Source organism: Physeter macrocephalus, unplaced genomic scaffold (genome assembly GCF_002837175.3).
Source record: "Physeter macrocephalus isolate SW-GA unplaced genomic scaffold, ASM283717v5 random_21, whole genome shotgun sequence".
Lineage (NCBI taxonomy): Eukaryota > Metazoa > Chordata > Mammalia > Artiodactyla > Physeteridae > Physeter > Physeter macrocephalus.
In genome coordinates, this window is record NW_021145309.1 from 69,028 (window position 1) to 91,293 (window position 22,266).

The window sequence follows — 22,266 nt, forward strand, 5'->3', positions numbered from 1 at the left end:
GCGGAGCGGGGCTTTCGTTATCTGGGGCAATGTATGTGGAATAAGAGAATGAGTGAATGGGGAAACTGAGGCTAAGTCAATGACAGAGCTGGAATTCAAACCCAAGTCTGTACTGAGAGAAGGAACCTAGTTTGATTACCTGCCATCTCTTCTCCACTAAGCCCTGCCCAGAGCCCAGGCACGCAAGAGGAGCTCAATAAGGGCACTGAAATCAAACTGCTTGGCAACCGGAGACGCTCAGGGCCAGAGGCGGACAGCTCTCTCCAAACCCAAACCTCCGCAGTCCTCCAGAACCATAGAGAGCTGCGCGAGGAACCGCCCCTCTCGATGCTCTACGCCGTTGGGGAACGTCGGGAGCGGGCTGGAGGGCTAGAGAGGCCGGAAGTGCGACCAGCCTGGGGATCCGCTGGCCGCGCCGGCGGTGGGACGCCTCGATCTCTCTCCTGTCTTTCCGTCTTGGTCTAGGGGCGAGGAGGTGAGTTCTCGGGGCGCCGAGACCGCGGGGCTGGGTTGAGAGGGGCGTGGAGTTGAGACCGCCGGTGGCGATTGGCAGATGCAGAAGCCAATCAATCGTTACAATGTCTGAGAGTTTGAGAAGGTGGAGCGAGGGAAAGGCATCCAGGTGCGAGCCTTGGGGGCGGGGTGGACGGAGGGTTGGGGACTGTGGTCTGGCCTGGCAAACGGAAGGCGGGGAACAGTGAGGGCGGGGAGAATAGAAAGTTGGGAGCCTGAAGGGCGTGGCGAAAGGAAAGTGTGTCCCGGTAAGGGGCGGGGCGAGCCGCAGGTGGAGGCTCGATGGGGCGGGGCCTTATAGAACCTGGGGCCCTGAGTGTCTGGACCTGGACGCGATGGAGCCCTGGAATTTTTTTTGGGGTACGGCTGTGTCTGGGGGTTCCTTCTGGGGAATGTCGATGCTTTGCTCGCTCCCGACGCCACGGCTTCATTTTCAGGCCCCAGAAGGACCTTGCGATGGACGAAGAGAGAGTGCAGAAGCCCGCTGGCCCACCCACAAGGAAGAAATTCCTAATTCCAGTGGACGAGGATGAGGTCCCTCCTCCCGGGGTAGGACTAGGAGATGGGGGGACTGCTGGGAGGCTTGGGGGGTGGTTGGGAGGAAGGGGGAAAAGAAGGGGCCTGTGGGACCACAGTGTGGGTTAGGAAATGTTGGGGCCTGGGTCACTTTGAGAAGACAGTTTTTTGCCTTCTGCAAGTATCAGTTTCCTGTAAAAAGTAAAATGTCATGGTCAGGAGGGCTAAGGCAGAGGGTGCAAACTGGCAGCCAGGAAGTAGTCCTGAGATACGTTTTATGTGGCCAGAACCCTGGTTCTGCAAGGAATGAATTTATTGCTGATAGTTGAGAATTGGAAGGTTTGGCAATTTTTTAAAAATCTGCACTTTTGACATCTTTTGGTAAATAAAGGATCTGGCAACACAGAGATCTCAATCCTACAGGAACACAATTGCCTGGTGCTAAGTAGTGGCTGCCACCTATGTGCTATGAAAAAAAAAAAAGTAGGCTAAGGATAGAGGGTGTGATGGGGGAGAAGAGCTACCTTAGATAGAACAGTCAAAGGAGGGCCCCTTGGAGGAGATGATGCCTTTGCCAAAATGTGAAAGAAGTGAGTGAGCGAGCTATGCAACATCAGGGGGGAAGGGAACCGCCAGTGCAAAGGCCCTGAGGTCAGAGAGAATCTGATACGTTTTAGGGCAGCAGGAAGGCCAGTGGGGCTGGAGTAGAGAAAGCCAGGCAGAAGACGTAGAAGGTGAGGTCCTTGAGGCAAGGAGGCAGGGGCAGATCTTTACGAGGCTCGAGGACTGAGGTGACAGCTTTGGCTTTTACTCTGAGTAGGAACCACCTAAGGGCTCTGAGCAGAAGAGGAACATGATATGACTCAGTGTGGGGAGCAGACTGTGGGAGGTAAGGGCAGAGGCAGGGCACTGGTGAGGAGGTGACTGCAGTGGCCCAAGGGAGAGAAGATGGTGGTTGGCACCAGGGTAGAGGCCGAGGAGGAGGGGAGAAGTGGCTAGATTCAGATTTTGTATGCCCTCTCACATCTCTCCCCTCAGGCCAAGCCCTTATTCAAATCCACACGGAGCCTGCCCACTGTGGAGACCTCACCCCAGCTGGCTCCTCAGACCTACGCCGAGTACGCCATCTCAGGACCTCCAGGAGGGTCTGGAGCCACACGCCCCATAGGGCCAGAACCCCTGGCAGGAGAGACCCCCAACCAGGCCCCCAAACCAGGAGCAAAATCCAACAGCATCATTGTGAGCCCCCGGCAGGTGAGGAGGGGGCTGGAGAAGTGGGGCTTTGGGGTTTCTGGTGAGAAACGTGGTTATAGGGAGGGCTTTCTAGTGGACAAGGAAGGAGTTCTGAGTTCTAGCCATTATGCTCTCAACAGCACCATTCATCCATTCAACTAGCGTGTGTGGGTTGAGTAAGCCCCATGTCTCAGTCTGTTCAGGCTTCTGTAACAAAAATACCATAGACTGGTGGTCTGAACAACGAACATTTATTTCTCACAGTTCTGGAGGCTGAGAAGTCCAAGATCAAGGCGCTGGCAGATTCGGTGTCTAGTGAGGACCCGCTTCCTGGTTCATAGACAGCCATCTTCTCACTGTGTCCTCACAGCATAGGAAAGGGTGAGGGAGCTCTCTGGGGTCTCTTTTATAAGAGCGCTAATCCCATTCATGAGGGCTCCACCTTCATGACCTAATCACTTCCCTTCACCTCCTAATATCATCGCATTGGGGGGTCGTATTTCAACCTATGAATTTTGGGGAGACACAGACATTCAGTCCATAGCACCCCATCTCTTATGGTTGGGGGCCTGATTGTGTTCATGAAGCTACATTTCCCGTCCCCAGGTTCGTCCAGTTATTCAAAAACAGTTGAACACAGGCCCAAGTTTGCATCCCGCTCTGCTACACAGTAGTTGTGTCATCTTGGGCATCGTCTTGGGTGACTTAACCCCTCTGAGCCTTTAAAATGGGGCTTCACCCACTTATAATCCATCAATATCTTCAGAGGTTACCTGGTGCAGTTCTAAGCTCTGGAGGTAGCAGATAAAGTCTCTGCCATTGACGGGGCTGGCATTCTGGAAGGAGACAGCAGCAGTATACAGAGATGATAATGGGACTCAAGAACGTGAAATATGCTCAGAATTGTTAGCCATCAGGGAAATGCAAACCAAAACCACAATGAGATACCACTTCATACCCTAGAATCTAAAGGATAGGCAATAACGAGGGTGGGGGAGTGTGGAGGAGTTGGAACCCTCATACCCTGCTGGTGGGAATGTAAAATGGTGCAGCCGCTTTGGAATACCGCCTGGCAGTTCCTCGGACATTTAAACCTAGAGTCATCATATGACCTTGCGGTTCCACCTCTTAGGTCTACGTGCAAGAGAAATGAAAATACGGTCAACCTTCTGCAACCATGGATACAAAACCCGCAGACACGGAGGGCCAACTGTACTACGTCATCTGTGGATTTTGATATCCAGGGGGTCCTGGGACCAGTCCTCTGTGGATACTGAGGGACCACTGTCTTATGTCCACACAAAATCTAGTACACAAATGTTCACAACAGCGTTATTCACAGTAGCCAAAAAGTGGAAACAACCCAAGCATCTAGCAAATGATGACTAGTTTTTTCACTTAGCGTAATGCTCTCAGGGTTCATCCATGTTGTAGCATGAATTAGTCCTTCATTCCTTTTTGTTGCTAAATAGTATTCCATTGCATGGATATGCCACTTTTTGTGTGTCCGTTCATCCATTGATGGACGTTTGGGTTGTTCATATTTTTCAATTATTATGAAAATGCTGCTGTGAACATTTGTGTACTGCTGTTAACATATGTTTCCAGTTCTCTTGGGTATTTATCTAGGAGTGGATTTGCTGGGTCGTATGGTAACTGTATGTTTAACTTTCTCAGGCACCCCCAAACTGTCTTCTAAAAGGCTGCATCATTTTACATTCCCACCAGCAGTGGGTGAAGGTTCCATTCTCACCATATCCTCACCACTTGTCATTGTCTGTCTTTCGGATTTCGGCCATTCTAATGGGTGTGAAGTGGACAAAATACTTTTTTAAAAATTAAAATTGGGATAAACAACAAGGTCCTACTGTATAGTACAGGAAATTATATACAATATCCTGTGATAAACCGTGATGGAAAAGAATATTTAAAAATGTATATGTATATATATATATGTATAACTGAATCACTGCTGTACAGCAGAAATTAACATGACATTGTAAATCAACTGTGCTTCAATTAAAAAAAATAAATTAAATAAAATTGGATCCCGCCCCTCCCTTGCCCAAAGCCCTTCCATGGCTCCCAGTGGCTCAGGTCCAGATGGCCCAGAGCCTGTGGGACTTGGGACCCCAGCTGCTCTGACCACTCCACAGTCCACCCCGAGAGCAGATACCACACCCTTATTAGAGCTGAATTCCATCTCACTTGGTAGTTACATGTTCGTCCCTGAGATGCTTTTGTTTAATGTCTGTGTCCCCCACGAGGGCAGCAATCTATGTCCTCTTGGTCACGGCTGTATCCCCAGCACTTAGACACACAGTAGGCACTCAGGTACCTGAATAGATTAGAGCTTGACTTGTTCAAAGTATTTTAGTCTTGGGCTACAGGGTAGAGCATGAGGCGGGGGTTTATTTATTTCTTTTGGCTGCGTTGGGTCTTCATTGCTGCACGTGGGCTTTCTCTAGTTGCGGCGAGTGGGGGCTACTCTTCGTCACGGTGCGCAGGCTTCTCATTGCAGTGGCATCTCTTGTTGCAGAGCATGGGCTCTAGGCGTGTGGGCTTCAGTAGTTGTGGCACATGGGCTCAGTAGTTGTGGCTCACGGGCTTAGTTGCACCGTGGCTTGTGGGATCTTCCCAGACCAGGGATCCAGCCCATGTCCCCTGTATTGGTAGGTGGATTCTTAACCCCCGCTCCACCAGGGAAGTCTGTGAGGGGTGTTTAGAGAGAGGAGTCTGCTGGGCAGATACCAGGCTTTCGGGGCTCTGACCCTGTGGAGGGTCACAGGCCACTGTGAGGAGCTTCCTCCTGAGGGCACTGGGAAGCCATGGCAGGGCTTAGAGCTGGAGAGGAGCAGCTTTGTGCTTTAGGAAGAGCCGTCTGGCTCCTGTTTGGAGGGTGGCCAGGAGGGGACACCACTGGGGCAGGAGACCAGGAGGAGATGGGGTGGAGGCCGTGGCAGTGGAGGGGGAGAAATTCATGGGGGATGCTTAGAAGGTAGATGTCCCACCTGGTGGTTGAGGGGGAGAGGGAAGTGTGTAGGGCAAGGCCTGGGTCTCTGGATGGTGGGGCCGTCCCTGAGTTGGGGCTGGGAGGGGGAGCAGGTGTGGAGGCCAGTGCTGAGTGCAGTGAGGTAGATACCTGGGGACAGGTGTCCAGCGGACCACAGGACACACGAGCTGGGGCTGGGGAGAGGGCCGAGCTGGAGAGAGACCCAGGGACCCTTTAGTTAAGGCCTAGGGCCAGGGAGGAGGGGCCTAGGTCAGAGCCCCAGTACCAAGAACATTCCAGGCTGAGGAGGAGGAGGAGTCTGGGGAGAGGAGGAGAGCAGAGCTGGAGAAGCCCCAGGTGCAAAGCAGGAGGTGGGGGGAGGGGCCCTGGGGTGGCGGTGGTCCCAGGGTCACTCTGCTAATGGCTTCTGTTCTCCCTCCCGCCAGAGGGGCAACCCTGTGCTGAGGTTTGTGCGCAACGTGCCCTGGGAGTTTGGCGATGTGCTTCCCGATTACGTGCTGGGCCAGAGCACCTGTGCCCTCTTCCTCAGGTGAGCTCTGGGGGCCACCCACCCTCAAGATGGCCTGGGAGGGGTGTGCTCTGGGTGTTCTCAGCCATTGTATGGGAGACCTCTGGGCACGGCCCGGGCCTAGGTGTGACCCTGTGTGGGAGGCAGAGATCTTGGCTTAGAGGTGTCCGAAGCAAGAGCTGGGCCCTGGACTCTGGGTCTGAGGGACGAGGGGCTGGGGGCCTGGATCCTGGGTCTGAGGGGGGAGGGGCCAGCACCCTCTGAGGTCAAAGCAGGCAGTCCCGGGGATGGGCCCTGCTTCCCAAGACCAGCTGTGCAGCACCACCCCCTGACCCCGGTATACACTCTCTAGGGTTTCCTGGTCTCCACCTGAAACCTGAAGTCCTTCTCTTCCTCGGTGAAGAATCCGGGGGTCCACCCTTCCAGGGAGTCAGAGCCAGGCATCCCTCACTGCCAGTCCCCCCCGTGCCCCTTTCTTGAAGGGTGAGCTTGGGCAAGTCACTTAACCTCTCTGAGCCTCAGATCTGCCTGTGCTCCCCAAGCCCTCTGCCTTCCAGCAAGAGGGGAGAAAGGCTTCTGTGGTCTCTTAGCTGGAGACCTTCCAACCCCTCCCTCTCCCGCCCCCCCAGCCTCCGTTACCACAGCCTCCACCCAGACTACATCCATGAGCGGCTGCAGAGCCTGGGGAAGAGCTTCGCCCTGCGGGTCCTCCTCGTCCAGGTGGATGTGGTAAGCAGGGGTCACTCCTCCATGGGCCTCACTGTCCCCATCTGTGAAATGGGGAGCCTTGGGCCTCCCGGTTGCCTGGTGGACTGTTGAATCTCTTCCAAGGAGAAATGCAAGTTGGAACCCCAGTGGGGAATTTCTCACATCTGAGATGGGCAGCTGTGTTGGCGAGGAGGTGGAGGGTCAGATTACCCGTCTCCTCCTTCCCCACGCCCCCTTCAACCAGGCCCTACCCTCTGCCACTTCAGTACTTCTCGAACCTGTTTCATTGTGTCCTCACAGCCAGGCCCTGATCCAGGCCCTTTCCTCTCTTGCCCGGGTCCCTGCCCCAGCCTCTTCTCTTGTCTTGTGGCCTCCAGCTTCGACCCTGCAGTAGTCAGAGGGGTCTTCTGGAACACAGATCTGATGTCCCAACCCCTCCGTGGTCCCCCAGGGCCCTCCATGGCCCGTGAGGCCCAGTATCACCTGATCCCTGCCCAACTCTCCCGATTCATCTCTAAGCTTCCACGTGATCACCCTTTCATTTCCCAGCCTCCATCCCATAGTGGTGAATTGTGTTTCCTCAAGCCTTCTTTCCCCTCCCTTCCTTTGCACATGCTGTTCCCTATGCCTGGAATTCCCTTTTCTGCTCTCTGTTGCCCTCACTCCTCATCCTCCTTCAGGTCCCAGCTCAGCTATCCCCTCCTCTAGGAAGCTCTCCCTAATCCCCCAGGTAGGACAGACGCTCCTCTGGCTCTCCCACCCCAGCGCTGGCCGCTCTTGAGTCATCACTGACTGGGGACCGTCTTTCCCCCTCATCAGACTGTGAGTCCCGGGAAGGCACAGCCAGGGCTGTCCCGGTCACTGCTGGGTCCTGCACAGGCTGGGCACCCAGTTGGAGATTAGGGAGTGTCAGTTGAGTGAAAGGCTCTTGGCGTCCTAAGCTGCTCTGCTTCCAATTCTTTGCTTTCTCCCAGATCCCTCATTCTAATTTTCTTCTCTACTCAGAAAGATCCTCAGCAGGCCCTCAAGGAACTGGCTAAGATGTGCATACTGGCCGACTGCACCCTGATCCTTGCCTGGAGGTGAGATGGAGGCTCCCCTCCCAGGTCAGGCTCTAACCTGAGAGTTATTGCCCCTTCTGCCCCCAAATCTTCCCAGCCCTTCTTCCTCCCATGAACTCCCTGTGTGCATCTGGTCCAGGCACTGCCTCTCTGGGCTTCAATTTCTTTATCTGTAAAGTAGGGTCTTAATATCTTTCTTATAGCGTTGTAGGCACAAAAGCAGGTGACGTACATCAAATCCCAGGACCATACTAGGCACTTATGAGTTAGACATAAAATCTGGCTGAATAATTAATTTCAAGTCAAGGTTTCTAAAGACCATTTTGATTGACTCTCCATAGGGAAAAGAAGACATCCCTTCCTCACACCATAATCAGAACGAAATCTTGATAGTTATAGACACAGAAAGCAAAACTACAGTAAAAGTATTCAAAGAAATCTTATAAAATATATATATATTTATTATAATCCTGTGGTAGGGAAAGTCTTCCAAAACAAGACCCAAAACCTAGACACCATAAAGGAAAAGGTTACCCAATTTGAGTAAATTAAAGTTTTAAAACTTCCAGATGGTAAGAGATACTGTAAACAAAGTTGAAAGACAAGTGACAAACTAAGAGAAAATACTTGTTTTATATATATAAAACAAAGACTTATGATCCCTAATTTATATATGTATTTATAAATTTTATATTTATACAGTGCAAATATATATAAATGTTTATATTCATAGGAATGTATTTAAACATTTATTATATATTTACGTGTATGTGTATATATACATATCTGTATCTATCTATATCTATCTATCTATATCTATCTACATATATATGTAGATAGATAGATATAAAGAGCCTCTTACAATTCAGTAAGAAAAAGATAGCCCGATTTTTAAAAGTCTAACACAGGTTGCCAAGAACACATGAAAAAACTATCAACCACACAGCTTATCAGGAAAAGTAAATTTTCAAAGAATGAGGTGTTATTTTTCACCCATTAATTTGGTGAAAACTCCAGATGGATAACATGAAAGGGGCACCTGCACGTTTGGTTGGCAGGAGCCTTGATTGGCTATTAAACAGAAAATAGACATACTATTCAATGCAGAAATTCCCCCACTAGGAATATCTCCCCTTTGATTATCCCTCCTTGGGTGTGCAGATCCACAGTGGCGTGGGCCTTCCTGGCACCATCTGTGCAGTAAGCTGCAGGACCAAACAGCATGATATTTTAATTTATGTATAAAAGGAAGGAAAATGAGCCATGTTTATGAACAGATACAGATGTGAATAAACTGAAGGGGGCTCCAAGGGGTCCAAGCTGTGAACCGTGTTGAACCTTGGGAATGCGACAAGGGGAGGTCCTGAGGGGAGGGAGACTTCTATCCTCTGCCCTTCTCTTTTCTTCTGAATATGTAATCGTTAGTTTCTTTTGTTAAAGAATAGGTAGCATATTCATGTAGTTCAAAAATCAGAGGTGGGGGCTTCCCTGGTGGCGCAGTGGTTGCGCGTCCGCCTGCCGATGCAGGGGAACTGGGTTCGCGCCCCGGTCTGGGAGGATCCCACATGCCGCGGAGCGGCTGGGCCCGTGAGCCATGGCCGCTGGGCCTGCGCGTCTGGAGCCTGTGCTCCGCAGCGGGAGAGGCCACAACAGTGAGAGGCCCGCGTAACGAAAAAAAAAAAAAAAAAAAAATCAGAGGTGATTATATATATACTATATATATATTATATAAGTATGTGTAAGTATTGTAAAATGTAAGTATATAAATATTATAAGTGTATATAAGTATATATGAGCATATGCATAAGTAATATATAAGTATAATACATACACTTATATAAGTATATATAATATATTTTATAAGTATATATAATATATACCTATATCATATAAGTATATATATTAAGATATATAATCACTTCTGATTTTTGAACTACATATATAATATATATATACCATTTTTATATTGCTTTCAGTTACTGTATATGTGTATACAGTATATATATAAATGGTAGTATATGCCCTTAAAAATCTCTCTCTTCTGCCCCTTGCCTCCCACTCTACTCCCCTCACCCTTACAGGTCACCATTATTGTTGGTTTCTTTATTTCCTTCCAACGTTTCTATAAAACGCAAACACGTGTGCAAACATCTTAGTTTTCTTTCTTAGACAGAAGTAAGCCTAGTATATATACTGTTCTGTGCCTTGTGTGGTCATGTCATTATCTGGAGGTCTTTTCTATATCAGTATAGAGAGCAGCCTCATTATTTTTTACAGCCGTGTAGTATTCTAATATAGTGTCCACATAAAAAAATGAATAGACTTTCTCTTAGAGAAATTTTAAGTTTATAGAAAAATTGATTGGAAAGTACAGAGAGTTCCCACATACCCCCTCTCCCCCTGCACGCAGTTTCTGCAATTATTTATATCTTGTATTAATTGGTGCGGTACATTTGTTACAACTGGTGAACTAATATTGAGATACCATTATTATTAACTAAAGTCCACAGTTTACATTAGGGTTCTCGCTTTGTGTTTACATGCTATGGGTGTGATGTGTCCATAATTACTATTTTACAGAATAATTTCACTGCCCTGAAAGGTCCTCTGTGCTCCCCCTTTTCATCCCTTTCTTCCCCCAACCCCTGGCAACCTCTGACCTTTTTACTGTCTCCGTAGCTTTGCCTTTTCTAGAATGTCTTATAGTTGGAATTATACAGTAGGTAGCTGAAATAGAAAAAGTCACAGTTCTCCTCGTGTGTTTGGAAAACCCAGTTCTTCATCCTGTGCGTCTCCTTTACTCATCACACAAAGCCCTTCACTGCTGGCCACCAAATATGTGGAGGATTTTCCCCACACCCGTCAGCCCTCTGCCAGCTGGGTGTCCTACAGTGTAGCTCAGCTCTGACACTGTCTGCCTGGAGATACCGTCAGACCCCACAGGCTAAGGGCTCGCAGCGCCGCCCCATCACACACACACTGCAGGCGCCAGTCGCAAGCCCAGGTAATCCCCTGTGCTCTGACCAGCTGGCTATAGGTCAGGACCTCCAATGACCCCTTCCTCAGGTTTGATTATTTTGCTAGTGCAGCTTACAGAACTCAGGGAAACACTTACTTCTGCTTACCAGTTCATTAAAGGATAAGATAAAGGACATGGATGAAGAGGTACATAGGGCAAGTTCTGGGAGGGGCCTGAGCGCAGGAGATTCTGTCCCTGTGGAGCTGGGGTGCGTCACCCTCCCGGTGTGGATGTGTTCGCTAGCCTGGGAGCTCCCCAAACCCCGGTACTAGTGTTGGGATTTTATGGAGGCTTCTCACGTAGGCATGATCACTTATTAACTCCATTTACAGCCCCTCTCCCCTCTGGAGGATCGGGGGTGGGGCTGAAAATTCCAAGCTTCTCATCCTGACTTGGACTTTCTGGCTGCCAGCCCCCATCCAGGAGCCATCCAGAGTCACCTCAGTGGAACAAAAGATGCTCCTGGTGTTCTTATCTCTTAGGAATTTACAAGGGTTTGGAGCTCTGTGCCTCTTTGGCTTCGTTGGATCTTCCTTGCTGCGCGCGGGCTTTCTCTAGTTGCCGCGAGTGGGGGCTACTCCGTTGTGGTGCGTGGGCTTCTCATTGCGGTGGCTTCTCTTGTTGCGGAGCATGGGCTTCAGTAGTTGTGGCTCGCGGGCTCTAGAGTGCAGGCTCAGTAGTTGTGGCGCACGGGCTTAGTTGCTCCGCGGCATGTGGGATCTTCCCGGAGCAGGTATCAAACCCGCGTCCCCTGCATTGGCAGGCGGATTCTTAACCACTGTGCCACCAGGGAAGTCCTAGCAATAGGCTTTTAAGGTTCCTCCATGTCTTTTCATATCTTGGTAATTCATTTGCTGTTTCAGCTGTATAGTATTTTCATTTTCAGCTGTATAGTATTCTACTGTGTAGATGGACCAGCTCTGTAGCCCCCTAATGGTGGACACTTGGGTGGATTTCCAAGCTTTTGCTGGTACCAGCAACACTCCCACTACTGCCCTGAACCCCAGGAATGGGTATTTAGGCCAAAGGGTAAATGTATTTGTAATTCTGTGCCCTCCCTGGGGGTGTGTTACCTCTATACTGTTTGACTATTTGGAAAAACGTATTTATGTATTAATTGTATATTAAAACAAAAGCAAGTATAAAAATTGCTCTTTTTGCTGTGGGAAGTAGTACAGTGGAGTATAGAGAGCCCAGCCAGGTGAGACAGACCCACTGAAGGAGCTGTCTCTCCTCCTCGCCAGCCATGTGATCTTGGGCAACGCTGGTCTCAGTTTCCCCCTCCGCGTAATGGATTGAAAATAACTGCCTTACAGGATCTCTCAGGAGAGCTTCTGAACATAAAGGGCTTTGGACAGTGCCTGGAATGCAGCTGGGACCCCACACAGGGAATATTTCCCATGTCTTTACATCCAAACTAGGGGATGTTTTGGACCCATTAAGTAAATGAGATCGAGCTCCGTCTGCGGATGTGGAAGGATGTCCTGATTGTACTGTGGAGGAAAAGTGAAAGCAAGGAAGCGGATACAGCACGCTAACTTGTGTGTCCTGAACAAATGATTAATAACAATAACAATAATAATCCCCGCTGCAGTGAGAGGAAAGCAACAAAGCCCATGGAAAAAACACAGAATTACAAAAATGAGTGTTTCTTTCAAAAATATAAATCAACGTTTAATCAACAAACATTGCTCACTAGCTAGACTTTGAAGGCTCAGAAAACGCCTCAAGACTTTATTTATTTTATTTCCACTCAACTCGATATCCTCAAGTTCCAAAGAGAAAAAAGACCAGCTTTTTCCTGTTCCTTTATTCCACACACAGACAGTCCCTTTTAGTGAGTTAGCTGTTTCAACTACCTTTGAAACAGTTAATTATGTGTCAAAAAAACGCCAGTGCCTAATGGGAAAATGAATGGCGATTGTGAAGTTGGGTTAGTTGTGGTAAAAGATTCAGCAGTCAGAGTCCGGAGCTTTTTCCTTTTGAAGGTACGCTACGTGAAAAACCTTCAAAGCTCCATTTTTCTTGGTAGTGGGAGCTGACTGCTTCATGAGGTCGTCTTCCTGTGGTTGGGAAAAGAAATGGTATTTTTGGTTTTCCTCTCTCTCAAACCTGGCCAAACTCTCTGTGCACCGACCTCCCTCCCAGAAGAGCTAACATTTCTTAAATAGACTTCTAAGCGCCAGGCGTGGCACTTAGCGTGGACTCGTTTAATTGTCAGTCAGCTGTCCCCCACTTTACAGATGAGGAAACCGAGGCCCAGAGAGATGAAAACCATTGGCCCAGGGTAACTCAGGTGGGAAGTGGGGCCGGAACCTAACTGGTCAGGCTCCCAACCTCTGGCCCTAAGTCAGAAAAGATGTGTTAAGATGCACCCACCAAGCAAGGGTTACGGCCAGGGCACATTTTGGGGGAGGCTGAGGACATTCATTCCTCTATACATCAGAGTTTGGAATTCTTGGAGTCAGCAAATGAAATTAATCTAAAACATGACCCCCCCCCCCTTCCCCTGACCCGAATGTCTCTCACCCCAGCCCCGAGGAGGCCGGGCGGTACCTGGAGACATACAAGGCTTACGAGCAGAAGCCGGCGGACCTCCTGATGGAAAAGCTGGAGCAGGACTTCGTCTCCCGGGTGAGGCCACCTCACCTCCCTGCCTGGGCCTCCCCCCAGCTCCTCCTTGGGGGCTTGAGCTGCAGTTCTGATCTCGAGTCAAACCTCTCCCTCCCCGACCCCACCCTCAGCTTCCAGTCCCTTCTGCCCAAACAGCAGTGAGAGGGGTCTTCCTAAGCACAAACCTGATCGTGCCCTCTCCTGCTCAAAACCCTCCCGTGGCTCCCCAGTGCCCTCACCATGCTCTCCAAGGCCTTGCCTATTTGACCCGGCAGCCCCGTCTGCCCCCTGCCCCCGCATTCTGTCGCTTCTCTGTGCCTGTTCCCTCTGCCTTGATTAGCTGCCCAATCCCATCTTTCCCCCATCTCAGCTCCAATGCTTCCTTCTCCAGGAAGTCCTCCCGGATCCCCAGGCCAGGTCAAGGGCCCCCCGCTGGGCTTCCTCAGTCCCAGCCCTATCTGGGTCACCATGTCTGGAACTGATTTGTCTCCCGAACTGGACTGGGAGCCCCAGGAGGGCAGGGCTGGGGCTGTCTCGATCCCTGCTGTGTCCCCAGCACCACTGAACACCCAGTGAGTGCTCAGGGAATATTTGCTGAATGAATTATTGAATCTGGGCTCCAATGATAGAGTAATGGAGGATGTCCACAGCCACCCCTGAGGTGGGTACTATGAGGACCCCCATTTGCCTGCAAACGGAGGCCCAGAGAGGTCAGTTCCCTTGCCCAGGGTGTCACAGGGAGTAAGCACTGGGGCCTGGTTTTGAACTCGGGTCCAACTTCAGAGCCTACGGTCTGCCCCTGGGGCAGAACCAACTCAAGATAAATGGCGTTTATCTTCAAATCACATGACCAACGCCCTCTCAGCTAGTTGGGGATCACTCTGAGATGACCTTTTTTAAAAAAATAAAAAAATTTTATTTATTTATTATTTATTTTTGGCTGTGTTGGGTCTTTGTTGCTGCGCGCGGGCTTTCTCTAGTTGCGGTGAGCGGGGGCTGCTCTTCGTTGTGGTGCGTGGGCTTCTCATTGCGGTGGCCTCTCTTATTGCAGAGCACGGGCTCTAGGTGAGCAGGCTCAGTAGTTGTGGCTCACAGGCTCTAGAGCGCAAGCTCAGTAGTTGTGGCGCACGGGCTTAGTTGCTCCGCGGCATGTGGCATCTTCCCGGACCAGGGCTCGAACCCATGTCCCCTGCCTTGGCAGGCGGATTCTTAACCTCTGTGCCACCAGGGAAGTCCCTGAGATGACCTTTTAATCATCAGAACACATAATCAAAAAACATGCCCCCAAAGCATTTACTGAGCTCCTCCCGCATGCAGGGCAGTCTGGGGACACAGCAGTGACCCAGTGCCGCCCTCACAGACTCAGTCTCGTTCTCCTTTCTTCCAATCCACCTCTGCTCCCTCCTTCCCTTACAGGTGACTGAATGTCTGACCACCGTGAAGTCAGTCAACAAAACGGACAGTCAGACCCTCCTGACTATTTTTGGGGTAAGGAACAATTCCCTTGTGCCAACAGGCATTTCTACCCCCTTTGCTTTTTGAGGAAGCCCCCTGCATACTCCCTTCTACCTCCCTGTCCCCTCCGCCATCCTTCCTGCCTCCCCTGCCCTCCTGCAGGATATCAGTTCCTTCCAGGAATATTTTACACCCCTGATCAGCTGGGGCAGGGGAGAGTTTTGTGTTCACCTCCCCTGATCGTTTGCTCCTCCCTTCCTCAGTCTCTGGAACAGCTCATAGCTGCATCGCGGGAAGATCTGGCCTTGTGCCCAGGCCTGGGGCCCCAGAAGGTAAGAGCCCTGGGAATGGGATCGAGGGGTTGGGGGCAGAAGGGAGCCCCAAATAAATGGGACCTCAGACCCCAAAGTTCTGAGGTTTCAGAAGGCCCACAGTGCCTCTCCTACAGATGGGGAAAACTGAGGCCCAGAGAGGGTGTGGACCAGCCCAACCTCACACAGCCAGTCTGGGATAGAATCCAGATCAGGCTACTTCTCTCCTAGCCCCCTGAGTCCCCTCCAAGCTAGGAGAAAAAGAACCAAAAGCCCACTCTGATGTATCAAACAAATGGCTCATTTAATGACCGCTTCCTTTTCTTTCTCCCTTCCCTCCAGGCTCGAAGGTTGTTTGATGTCTTACACGAGCCCTTCTTGAAAGTGCCCCGATGACCTCTGCTGCCAAGGAGGCCCTTGGTGTAACAATAAAGCACTTTCCCGGTCCAGGCTCAGGCTGGTGTGCTGGTGTGGTCAGTGGAGTGGGAGTCTTCTCTGCTCTCGCCTTCTGATGGCCCAGGTGGCCACCTTCAGCTTGTCTGAGTTGCAGTCCTCAGTTTTCCTGGCGGAGACTTACATGGGATCCTCCTGCGGCTTCTTCTTCCTCTTCCTCTCCTGTCCTGTGGGAGCCACCTCCCCAGACTCGGGATTCAGCAGTGGCTCTGGCATCTCCTCCTGGGATGCTGTCTCTGGCACCCAGCTTTCCTGGCCCCGCTTTTTCTTCTTCTTGGTGGATGCCGGATCGGCCCCGGCCTCAGGCTGTCCCTCATCTGGCAGCTCAGGCTCCATCATCTCACCTTGTGGGTTAATCATCTCAGTCCCTGGCTCTGTCGCTTTGTGCCCTCTTTCTTTCTTCTTCTTCTTCTTCTTGGTGGATGCTAGAGCTGCCTGAGGCTCGGGCTCCATCACCTCTTCCTGTGGCTCCACCACCTCTGTCCCTGGCTCCATCATCGCATTTTGTCGTTTTTCTTTCTTCCTTCTCTTTTTGGGGGATGCCAGAACTGCCTCAGCCTGCAGCTCCACTTCATGTGGCAGCTCAGGCTCCATCATCTCCCCTGGGAGCTCCAGAGGTTTCATCTCTGGCTCTATAACCTCAGTCCCTGGCTCCCTCATCACTTTGTACCCCTTTTCTTTTTTCTTCTTCTTCGAGGACGGCAGTGGGATGGCTTCCTCCTGTGGCTCCATCTTCACCTGTAGCTGAGGCTCAACTATCGTCCCCTCCACCGGCTCCATCCCTTCTGTCCCCTTCTGCTTCTTCCTCTTCTTGCTGGGGGATAGGACTGTCTCTTCCAGAGGCTCACTTTTAACCATGAGTGACAGCTCCACTGTCTTTTCTTTGGACTCCAGCACCCCCATTTCTGGCTTGACCATTTCTACCTCTTTGGGCTTCTTTTTCCTCTTCTTGGTGGTGGCTGGGGACAATGCTCCCAGAGGCTCCAGCATCTCAGCAGCAGGCTCTGTTGCCAGTGGCTCTGTCACCTCCAGGTCTTTCAGCTGCTGCTTTTTTTTCTTCTTCCCCACATCCACCTCTGAGGACCCCAAAGCTGTATCCACCTCCAGGGCCCCAGGCTCACTCACTGCCTCCTGAGGAACTGAGGCCTCTGGCACATGCCTCTTCTTTTTCCTCTTCCCGGAGGCCAGTGACTTCAACGCCAAGACTGACCCAGGCCCTGTGACTGGTGGGCTGCCTCCAAAGGCACAGAAGCGAGGCTTCAGGCCAGGGGGGATCTGTGGTGGGGGATTTGCTGGAATGGGCTGCAGCAGGGTCCCTGTTAGGGATTCCCGGGGACCCTCAAAGATTCTCAGGCTGCCCTGTAGCGCCGGGGCAGAGGTGAGTCCCCCTCCCGCCTCCGCTGACGGGGCCAGCAGGGTCGCTCCTCCTCCAGCCTGAGGGCCACTGCTGCTGAGGACCCGGAAGCGGTGCCGCTTGCCCGCCAACTTGCCCTTCAAGGTCCGGGAGCCAGAGAGAGGCACGAGTCGCCCATTGAGGCTGAAGGGAGAAAGGGGGAGGGCAGAAACTTGGTCAGATTCTTTTGGTGAGACAGGACAGCAGCTGAGAAGCAGCATTTCTGGGTTCCCCAGGAAAGCCCCTCTAAATTTCCCCCAGGTTCAGCCACTGGAGTGAGGAGTATTCCTGCTAAGTGGCATGGGACCACTCACCAGTCTGGGGCGAAGTCTACAGGGGCCTGGATAAGCCACAGTTCTGTATCTGGGCCGGTCAACGCCTCCAAAGAGAAACGAGTGTGCGCTGAGGCTGGGGGTGTCGCAGTAAAGTTGGGGGGACAAGAAAACCGAGCAGCACCTGCAGAAGGGGAAACGGGAGTCTGCTGACACTTAACTGCTGGTCCAATCCTCCAGGGCGCCTATTGGTCCATTGGTCCCAACTTCCTGAGGGTCCCAATCCTCTTACCGCGACTTTCCTCTCTCCCGTCTGTCCACCAGAGGCGCACCTATATCCGCCGACCCAACCCTTGTTCTCTCCACTGCTGTTCCCGCCCCCCCCCGCCCCCACCAAGGTATCTTCTCTCTATCCTAATTCCCCCGCCCCCCTGCCCGCCATCCCCCGGGGGATACACTCTCCGCTGATCCTGCCTCCGAGGATGTCCCTTTTTCCGTCCGAACGCTCCAGGGTACCCCTTTTTCTCCTCCCGCCAGACAACTCTCTGCACCCTGTCGGCCCGCCGTGAAGCAACTCACCGCCGGACGGGGTCCCCGGCATCCCGGGACCCATGCCTCAGACCTAGCAGCCAGAGCCACTCAGGCCCCGCCGCCGACCACGTGGAACCAAAGGGGTGGGGCCTCATCTGGGAGCGTCCACGTGGCACCAGGGCGCGGGAGGTGTCGCTTGGAGCCCCCTCGCTCTGTGAGCACAGGTGGGGGAAATTTCCACTTGTGCACAGCAGACTACCGAGAAAGCCATCTTTTACCCAAAGTCTGCTCCCAAAAGCAGCCGACTTTCCTGTTTGGCAGGAGTTAGAGCCTCACCAGGTCCCGGCGGGTATCCCCACAGTCGCAGACATGATTTGCTCCAACGTTGCCTTAAAGGGGCAGCCACATTCACAGGATCTACTCTTAAAGAGACAGGAAGATCGATTGGACTGAAATTCTTAACGAGGCAGGTAAGAGTCTAGGTCGGCAGGACTGTGCTTTCGGTGTTACAATCCCTTCTAGGGAGGCCCAGATGCCTCAGAAATTCAGAACTTGAGTGAGAGAGGTGGGAAAATGGAGGAATGGGGGTAATTCCTCCCGAGGGCGTTAACTATCAGCCAGGGGCGGGGCTCTGGGCTCCAGGGGAGCGGGAAATATAGGGGGAGGAGCCTGTGGATCCCGGGGCGGAGCCTCTGGACTCCCGAGCTGGACACGCGTGGGGCGGTGCGGACTAAGGGGCGGGGCTGTGGCCCAAAAGACGGGTAGATGCCCTCGAGGATTTAGTCTCGTGCGTGGGGGGACATTTCCAAAGGCTTTGAGGAAGGGAGAGAGAGTAGAAGTCCTGACTAGCGCCCCTTCCCTGCCCTGGGGTGCGTGTAAGCAGCGGCACGTGAACGCAGATTTGGGGGACACGCCCACGCCCCTTCGCGCGGGGACCGCACAGCGTAGGGCGACGGGCGGAGCCGCGGGACGGTGGCTAGACAGGGTGATCCGACTGCATTCCTGACCGGTGTGTCAGCGCTGATTCCCGCCCCCTCTGCCGAGATTTCGGAACCTACTTTAGAACTGGGGCACCCACATTCTCAGCGAGGCAGCGGCTGCTCAGAGAGGAGGAGGGTCAGGGGAAGAGGACGTGTTGCCTCCTCCCGGGATCGCCAGACAGTTCCCGCGCGTGGGCGAGACACCAGGGCCCGGCCCCTGCGGGCTCCGGGACTACAATTCCCAGAGGACGCGAGGCTGGGAGGCGCCCGACGTCGGTCGTGGAAGCTGCTGGGAATCGTAGTCCCAGCCTCCAACTTTGGGAGCCGTTGGTGGGAAATTCTGTAAAGATCCCAACAACCCTTTTTACCGACGGAGAGATTGAGGCTCAGAGACCCGAGGGGATACTGATTTTAGCGAGGCCCTCTTCTCGCCTTGGGGGCGGGATTTGTGAGTCTCCCCCAGCCTCTATAACCTTCTACCTCTTTGGTGGCGTCCAAATCTTCTTTCAAGAAGGGGGAAACTGAGCCTGGAGGAGTGGGGCAGGGACTCAGGAGTTCTTCTCCTGCAGCCACAGCGAGGTAAGAGTCTGGATTCTCTTTACGATTTACGTAGCCAGGTCACCCTTGGCCTTTCGACCTCGCCCTTCCTGTCTGTGAAATGGACTTTGGGTCAATCCAAATGGGAACTTACCCATCTACGTCCTGCCCCCCCCGGGACTACAAGTCCCAAGGTGCTCGAGGGGACCCCCGGCTCCCCCTCCCCTCCGGGACCCGCCTCCCTCCGGTCCGAGTCACGTCGTCTAACCTGTTCCCAGCGCCTGCCCCGCCCCGTCCTCCGCTCCCCGCAGCCGGAGCCGGAGCCGGAGCCGGAGGAGGACCCCCCGGTGCCAAGATCTGCCCCGGATCCGTGAGTTACAGCCCCCGCCCCGGGGTTCAGCGGCCCCGGTGGAGCCCGACACTCGCGTCCCTGGGAGGGTCGGGAGGAGACTCGGGCGCCAGGTCCCAGGGCGGAATTGGGGGACTCCAGGAACGTTAGAAAGCTAGAACTTGGATGCCTGATTTACTGGGCAGAAGGAGAAGGGGCTCGGATGCCTGAGTTCTTGGAATGGAGGGCTCGGACGCCTTGGTCCCGGGGAGACGTTCGGAAACGTCGGGACGTTTCAGTCCCTCGAAATGGGGGCTCTCGGAAGCCTGAGTCCTTGAGTAGAACTGGGGTATTGGATCTCTTGGGGAGAAATGGGAGACTCGGACTGCTGGGGCTCTGGAATGGGCGACCATCCCTACCACCCTTCAGCTGCCTTCTCGACCGAGCCTTTAGGTCTCCGAGAAGAATTAGGGGTGGGGTGGGGATAGTGGAACCCGGGTTCCTGAAATGAAGCAGAACAAACACCAGGGTCCCTCTGGAGGCTGTGTCCCGCCGTTCCCCCCAGTTTCTGGCTCTGGGGTGGGGGCCAAGGTGGCAGGAGGGGAGTAGGACAGGTCTCCAACCTCTCCTGTGCCGCTGCGCGATCCCCAACATGTCATTAACCGGGGCGTCAGAACTGCCTAAGCAGAGGAGGGACCTCCGCCCCAGGGCGCCCCCTGGAGGGGGCGGGGAACCTCCTATTGTCCCATAAAGGTGGGAGATATCTGGGATTTGCAAAGGGCGTTCTAGAATCCAGGGCAGAATTCCAGAAGGTGGGGTTGGATTCTGGGGGGCTTGCATGGCGGGCACAATACAGCCATTACACAGAGAGGACGGAGGTAAACTGAGGCTTAGAGGTCACACTGACAGCAGAGTTGGGGGTCAGGATTTGCCCTCCCCCTTCCTCAGCCGCTCTCTGGGCGTCGGGATACCATCCACTCCCACCGGATTTTCTGACTCACTTCTCTCCTGGGGCTCCTGGCCCTGACCCTGAGGTGAAAAATGTCACCTCCACTCCCATCTGTCTGACCTGAGGTAGTGTGGGAGATAAGGGAGGATAGAGGCTAATTCTGGAGGTGTGTGTCTGTCCTTGAAGCTGGGGGAGGGCAGGGCTTGGCACCTCCCTCCGCCCGACTCCCCCTCCTCTCCATCCCCATGAGTCACGTGAAAGGATTAAACAAGGGGTGGGGCAGGGGGTTCTGATGAGAGAGGGAAGAACTTCCTAATGTCTGGGCTTGAAGGGCATTTGGTGATAGCCTGAGATGAAATAAAAAATAATAACCATGGCTGCCAAGACAGAGCTCACAGCGTGCCAGGCTCAGGGCTGGCAGGTAATGGATGGTTCCCATTGTCTACAGAAGTCTCCGGCAACTGCCCAAAGGTCTCAGATCCATTGAGGTTTGCTGAGCCCAGCCCAGGGAATGAGTTCTCTCTAGTCCAATGGGGAAACTGAGGCTGGAGTGCGGGCACAACGCACACCCTAGGCTTTTGCCACCTTCTGTCTAGAATCTTCCAGGGATTCCTCTGCCCTGGAATGGGCCAGAACTGGGGATGGCTAGAACTCAGGAAAGCAGGGGAGAATTTAGCATTCTGAGGTCCAAGGGCTGAAGTCAAGATTCCAGGGGTTAAAGCTCGGGGCTTTTAGAATCTCAGAAAGATTTGAAAGGGCTGTTTTGGAGGGAAAAAATTACTTTGGTTTTGAGCCCTCAGTCTGTTCCAGGCCTGGGAATTAGGAATCTTATACGTGTGAACTTTATTTTGTAACCTTCCCTGTTCTAAACTCTATACAAAAATTACGTCATTCAAACCTCACACTTCTTTGAGGTGAAGGTATTAATTCCCCCATTATACACACAAGGAAACTGAGGCACAGAGAAGCTAAATAACTAGCCGAAGATAGAGATTTAAAGAGGGGGGAGGCCCTAGCTCATTCCACAGACGTCCACAGAGGGGGGAAACCAAGTCCCAGACAGGGTGGAGCCTCTCCCAACGTCTGTCTATGCGGACAGAGCTGGGGGATTCCAATCTGGGTATTCCCAAACCAGCCTGGCGCTTTGACCCGATTCCTACTCAGGATGATTCCTCCAGGAACCCCCCACCCCTGATTTTTAACCCCAAAGAACCTGGCTGGGGTGCAGAAGATGCCGGGGAGGGAGACCTAAGGGCGGAGGAGAGGGGAGCCCGGCGGAGAGGACGTGGGGGTGGAGGACAGGGGCCTGGAGCAGAGGCGCGGCCCGCGCCACCCTTGCCCCCCGCCGGGCCCCCGCTCCCCTGCCGCGGGAGATGCGGCACCTGCCCGGGCCCGCCGTCCATTCCCCTGCTCTGAGCTCAGGAGCTGTCCGTCTGCCCCGTTGCGGTCGGGCCGTGACCTGGAGCATCCCCTGGCGACCCTGACGCCCGTTTTGCCCGCCCCAGACCCGGGACGGCACACTCCCAGCCTTGGCATTTCCTTAGACCCAGAGGATGTCAGCGTCTTAGAATTTGGGGATCATGAAATCCCCAAAAGAACCATTCGCTACCAGAATGCTGGCCCTGGAGGTAGCATAGATTGTTCATTTTTATATTTTAATGAACACAAAGGGTTTCCTGTGTATCTCTGAGATTCTAATGCGGGGTCTTACCTGGACCAGGGATCGAACCCTGTGCCCCCTGCAGTGAGAGCTCAGAGTCTTAACCACTGCACCGCCAGGGAAGTCCCCTATAGTCTACTTTTTGAGGCCTCAATTCTCAGAGCCTTGATTCCTCTTGCACCTTCTGGCCAGTTGGATCCCCACAACTGTCCT

At 52.9% G+C, this 22,266-nt stretch overlaps 3 protein-coding genes across 11 annotated transcripts in view; 2 read left to right on the plus strand and 1 right to left on the minus strand.

The window, feature by feature from the left end:
• ERCC1 (ERCC excision repair 1, endonuclease non-catalytic subunit) lies at positions 1–15,401 on the plus strand. 2 transcript variants are annotated; one of them, XM_028483385.2, is made up of 10 exons: positions 1–475; positions 951–1,062; positions 2,068–2,283; positions 5,701–5,804; positions 6,413–6,512; positions 7,497–7,573; positions 13,106–13,205; positions 14,601–14,672; positions 14,903–14,971; positions 15,293–15,401. In XM_028483385.2, the coding sequence occupies exons 2-10, from the start codon at positions 970–972 to the stop codon at positions 15,344–15,346; spliced, it is 885 nt and encodes a 294-aa protein (XP_028339186.1). In that variant the 5' UTR covers positions 1–475; positions 951–969; the 3' UTR covers positions 15,347–15,401. The 2 variants fall into 2 exon arrangements, with proteins under 2 accessions (XP_028339186.1, XP_028339185.1); XM_028483384.2 differs by lacking the exon at positions 1–475 and adding an exon at positions 505–622.
• Positions 15,236–18,005, minus strand: POLR1G (RNA polymerase I subunit G). 2 transcript variants are annotated; one of them, XM_007102700.2, is made up of 3 exons: positions 17,648–17,719; positions 17,111–17,252; positions 15,236–16,940 (listed from the first exon to the last, which is right to left on the minus strand). In XM_007102700.2, exons 1-3 carry the CDS (start codon positions 17,679–17,681, stop codon positions 15,524–15,526), a joined length of 1,593 nt encoding a protein of 530 aa, XP_007102762.2. In that variant the 5' UTR covers positions 17,682–17,719; the 3' UTR covers positions 15,236–15,523. The 2 variants fall into 2 exon arrangements, with proteins under 2 accessions (XP_007102762.2, XP_007102763.2); XM_007102701.4 differs by lacking the exon at positions 17,111–17,252 and adding an exon at positions 17,936–18,005 and having other exon boundaries at positions 15,524–16,940; positions 17,648–17,811.
• Positions 17,941–22,266, plus strand: part of PPP1R13L (protein phosphatase 1 regulatory subunit 13 like) — a 22,498-nt gene continuing 18,172 nt past the window's right edge. Inside the window, exons 1-2 of one of the 7 annotated variants that reach the window (XM_024132431.3) lie at positions 19,020–19,158; positions 19,395–19,486. Coding sequence is in view for 3 of the 7 variants with exons in the window: in XM_055082152.1 (XP_054938127.1) it covers positions 19,238–19,486 (249 nt within the window). In the remaining 4 variants the exon portion in view is untranslated. Of the gene's footprint in view, positions 18,070–19,019; positions 19,159–19,178; positions 19,487–22,266 lie in introns of those variants that run through there. The other 6 variants (XM_055082153.1, XM_024132433.3, XM_024132432.3 and 3 more) reach the window with 6 other exon arrangements.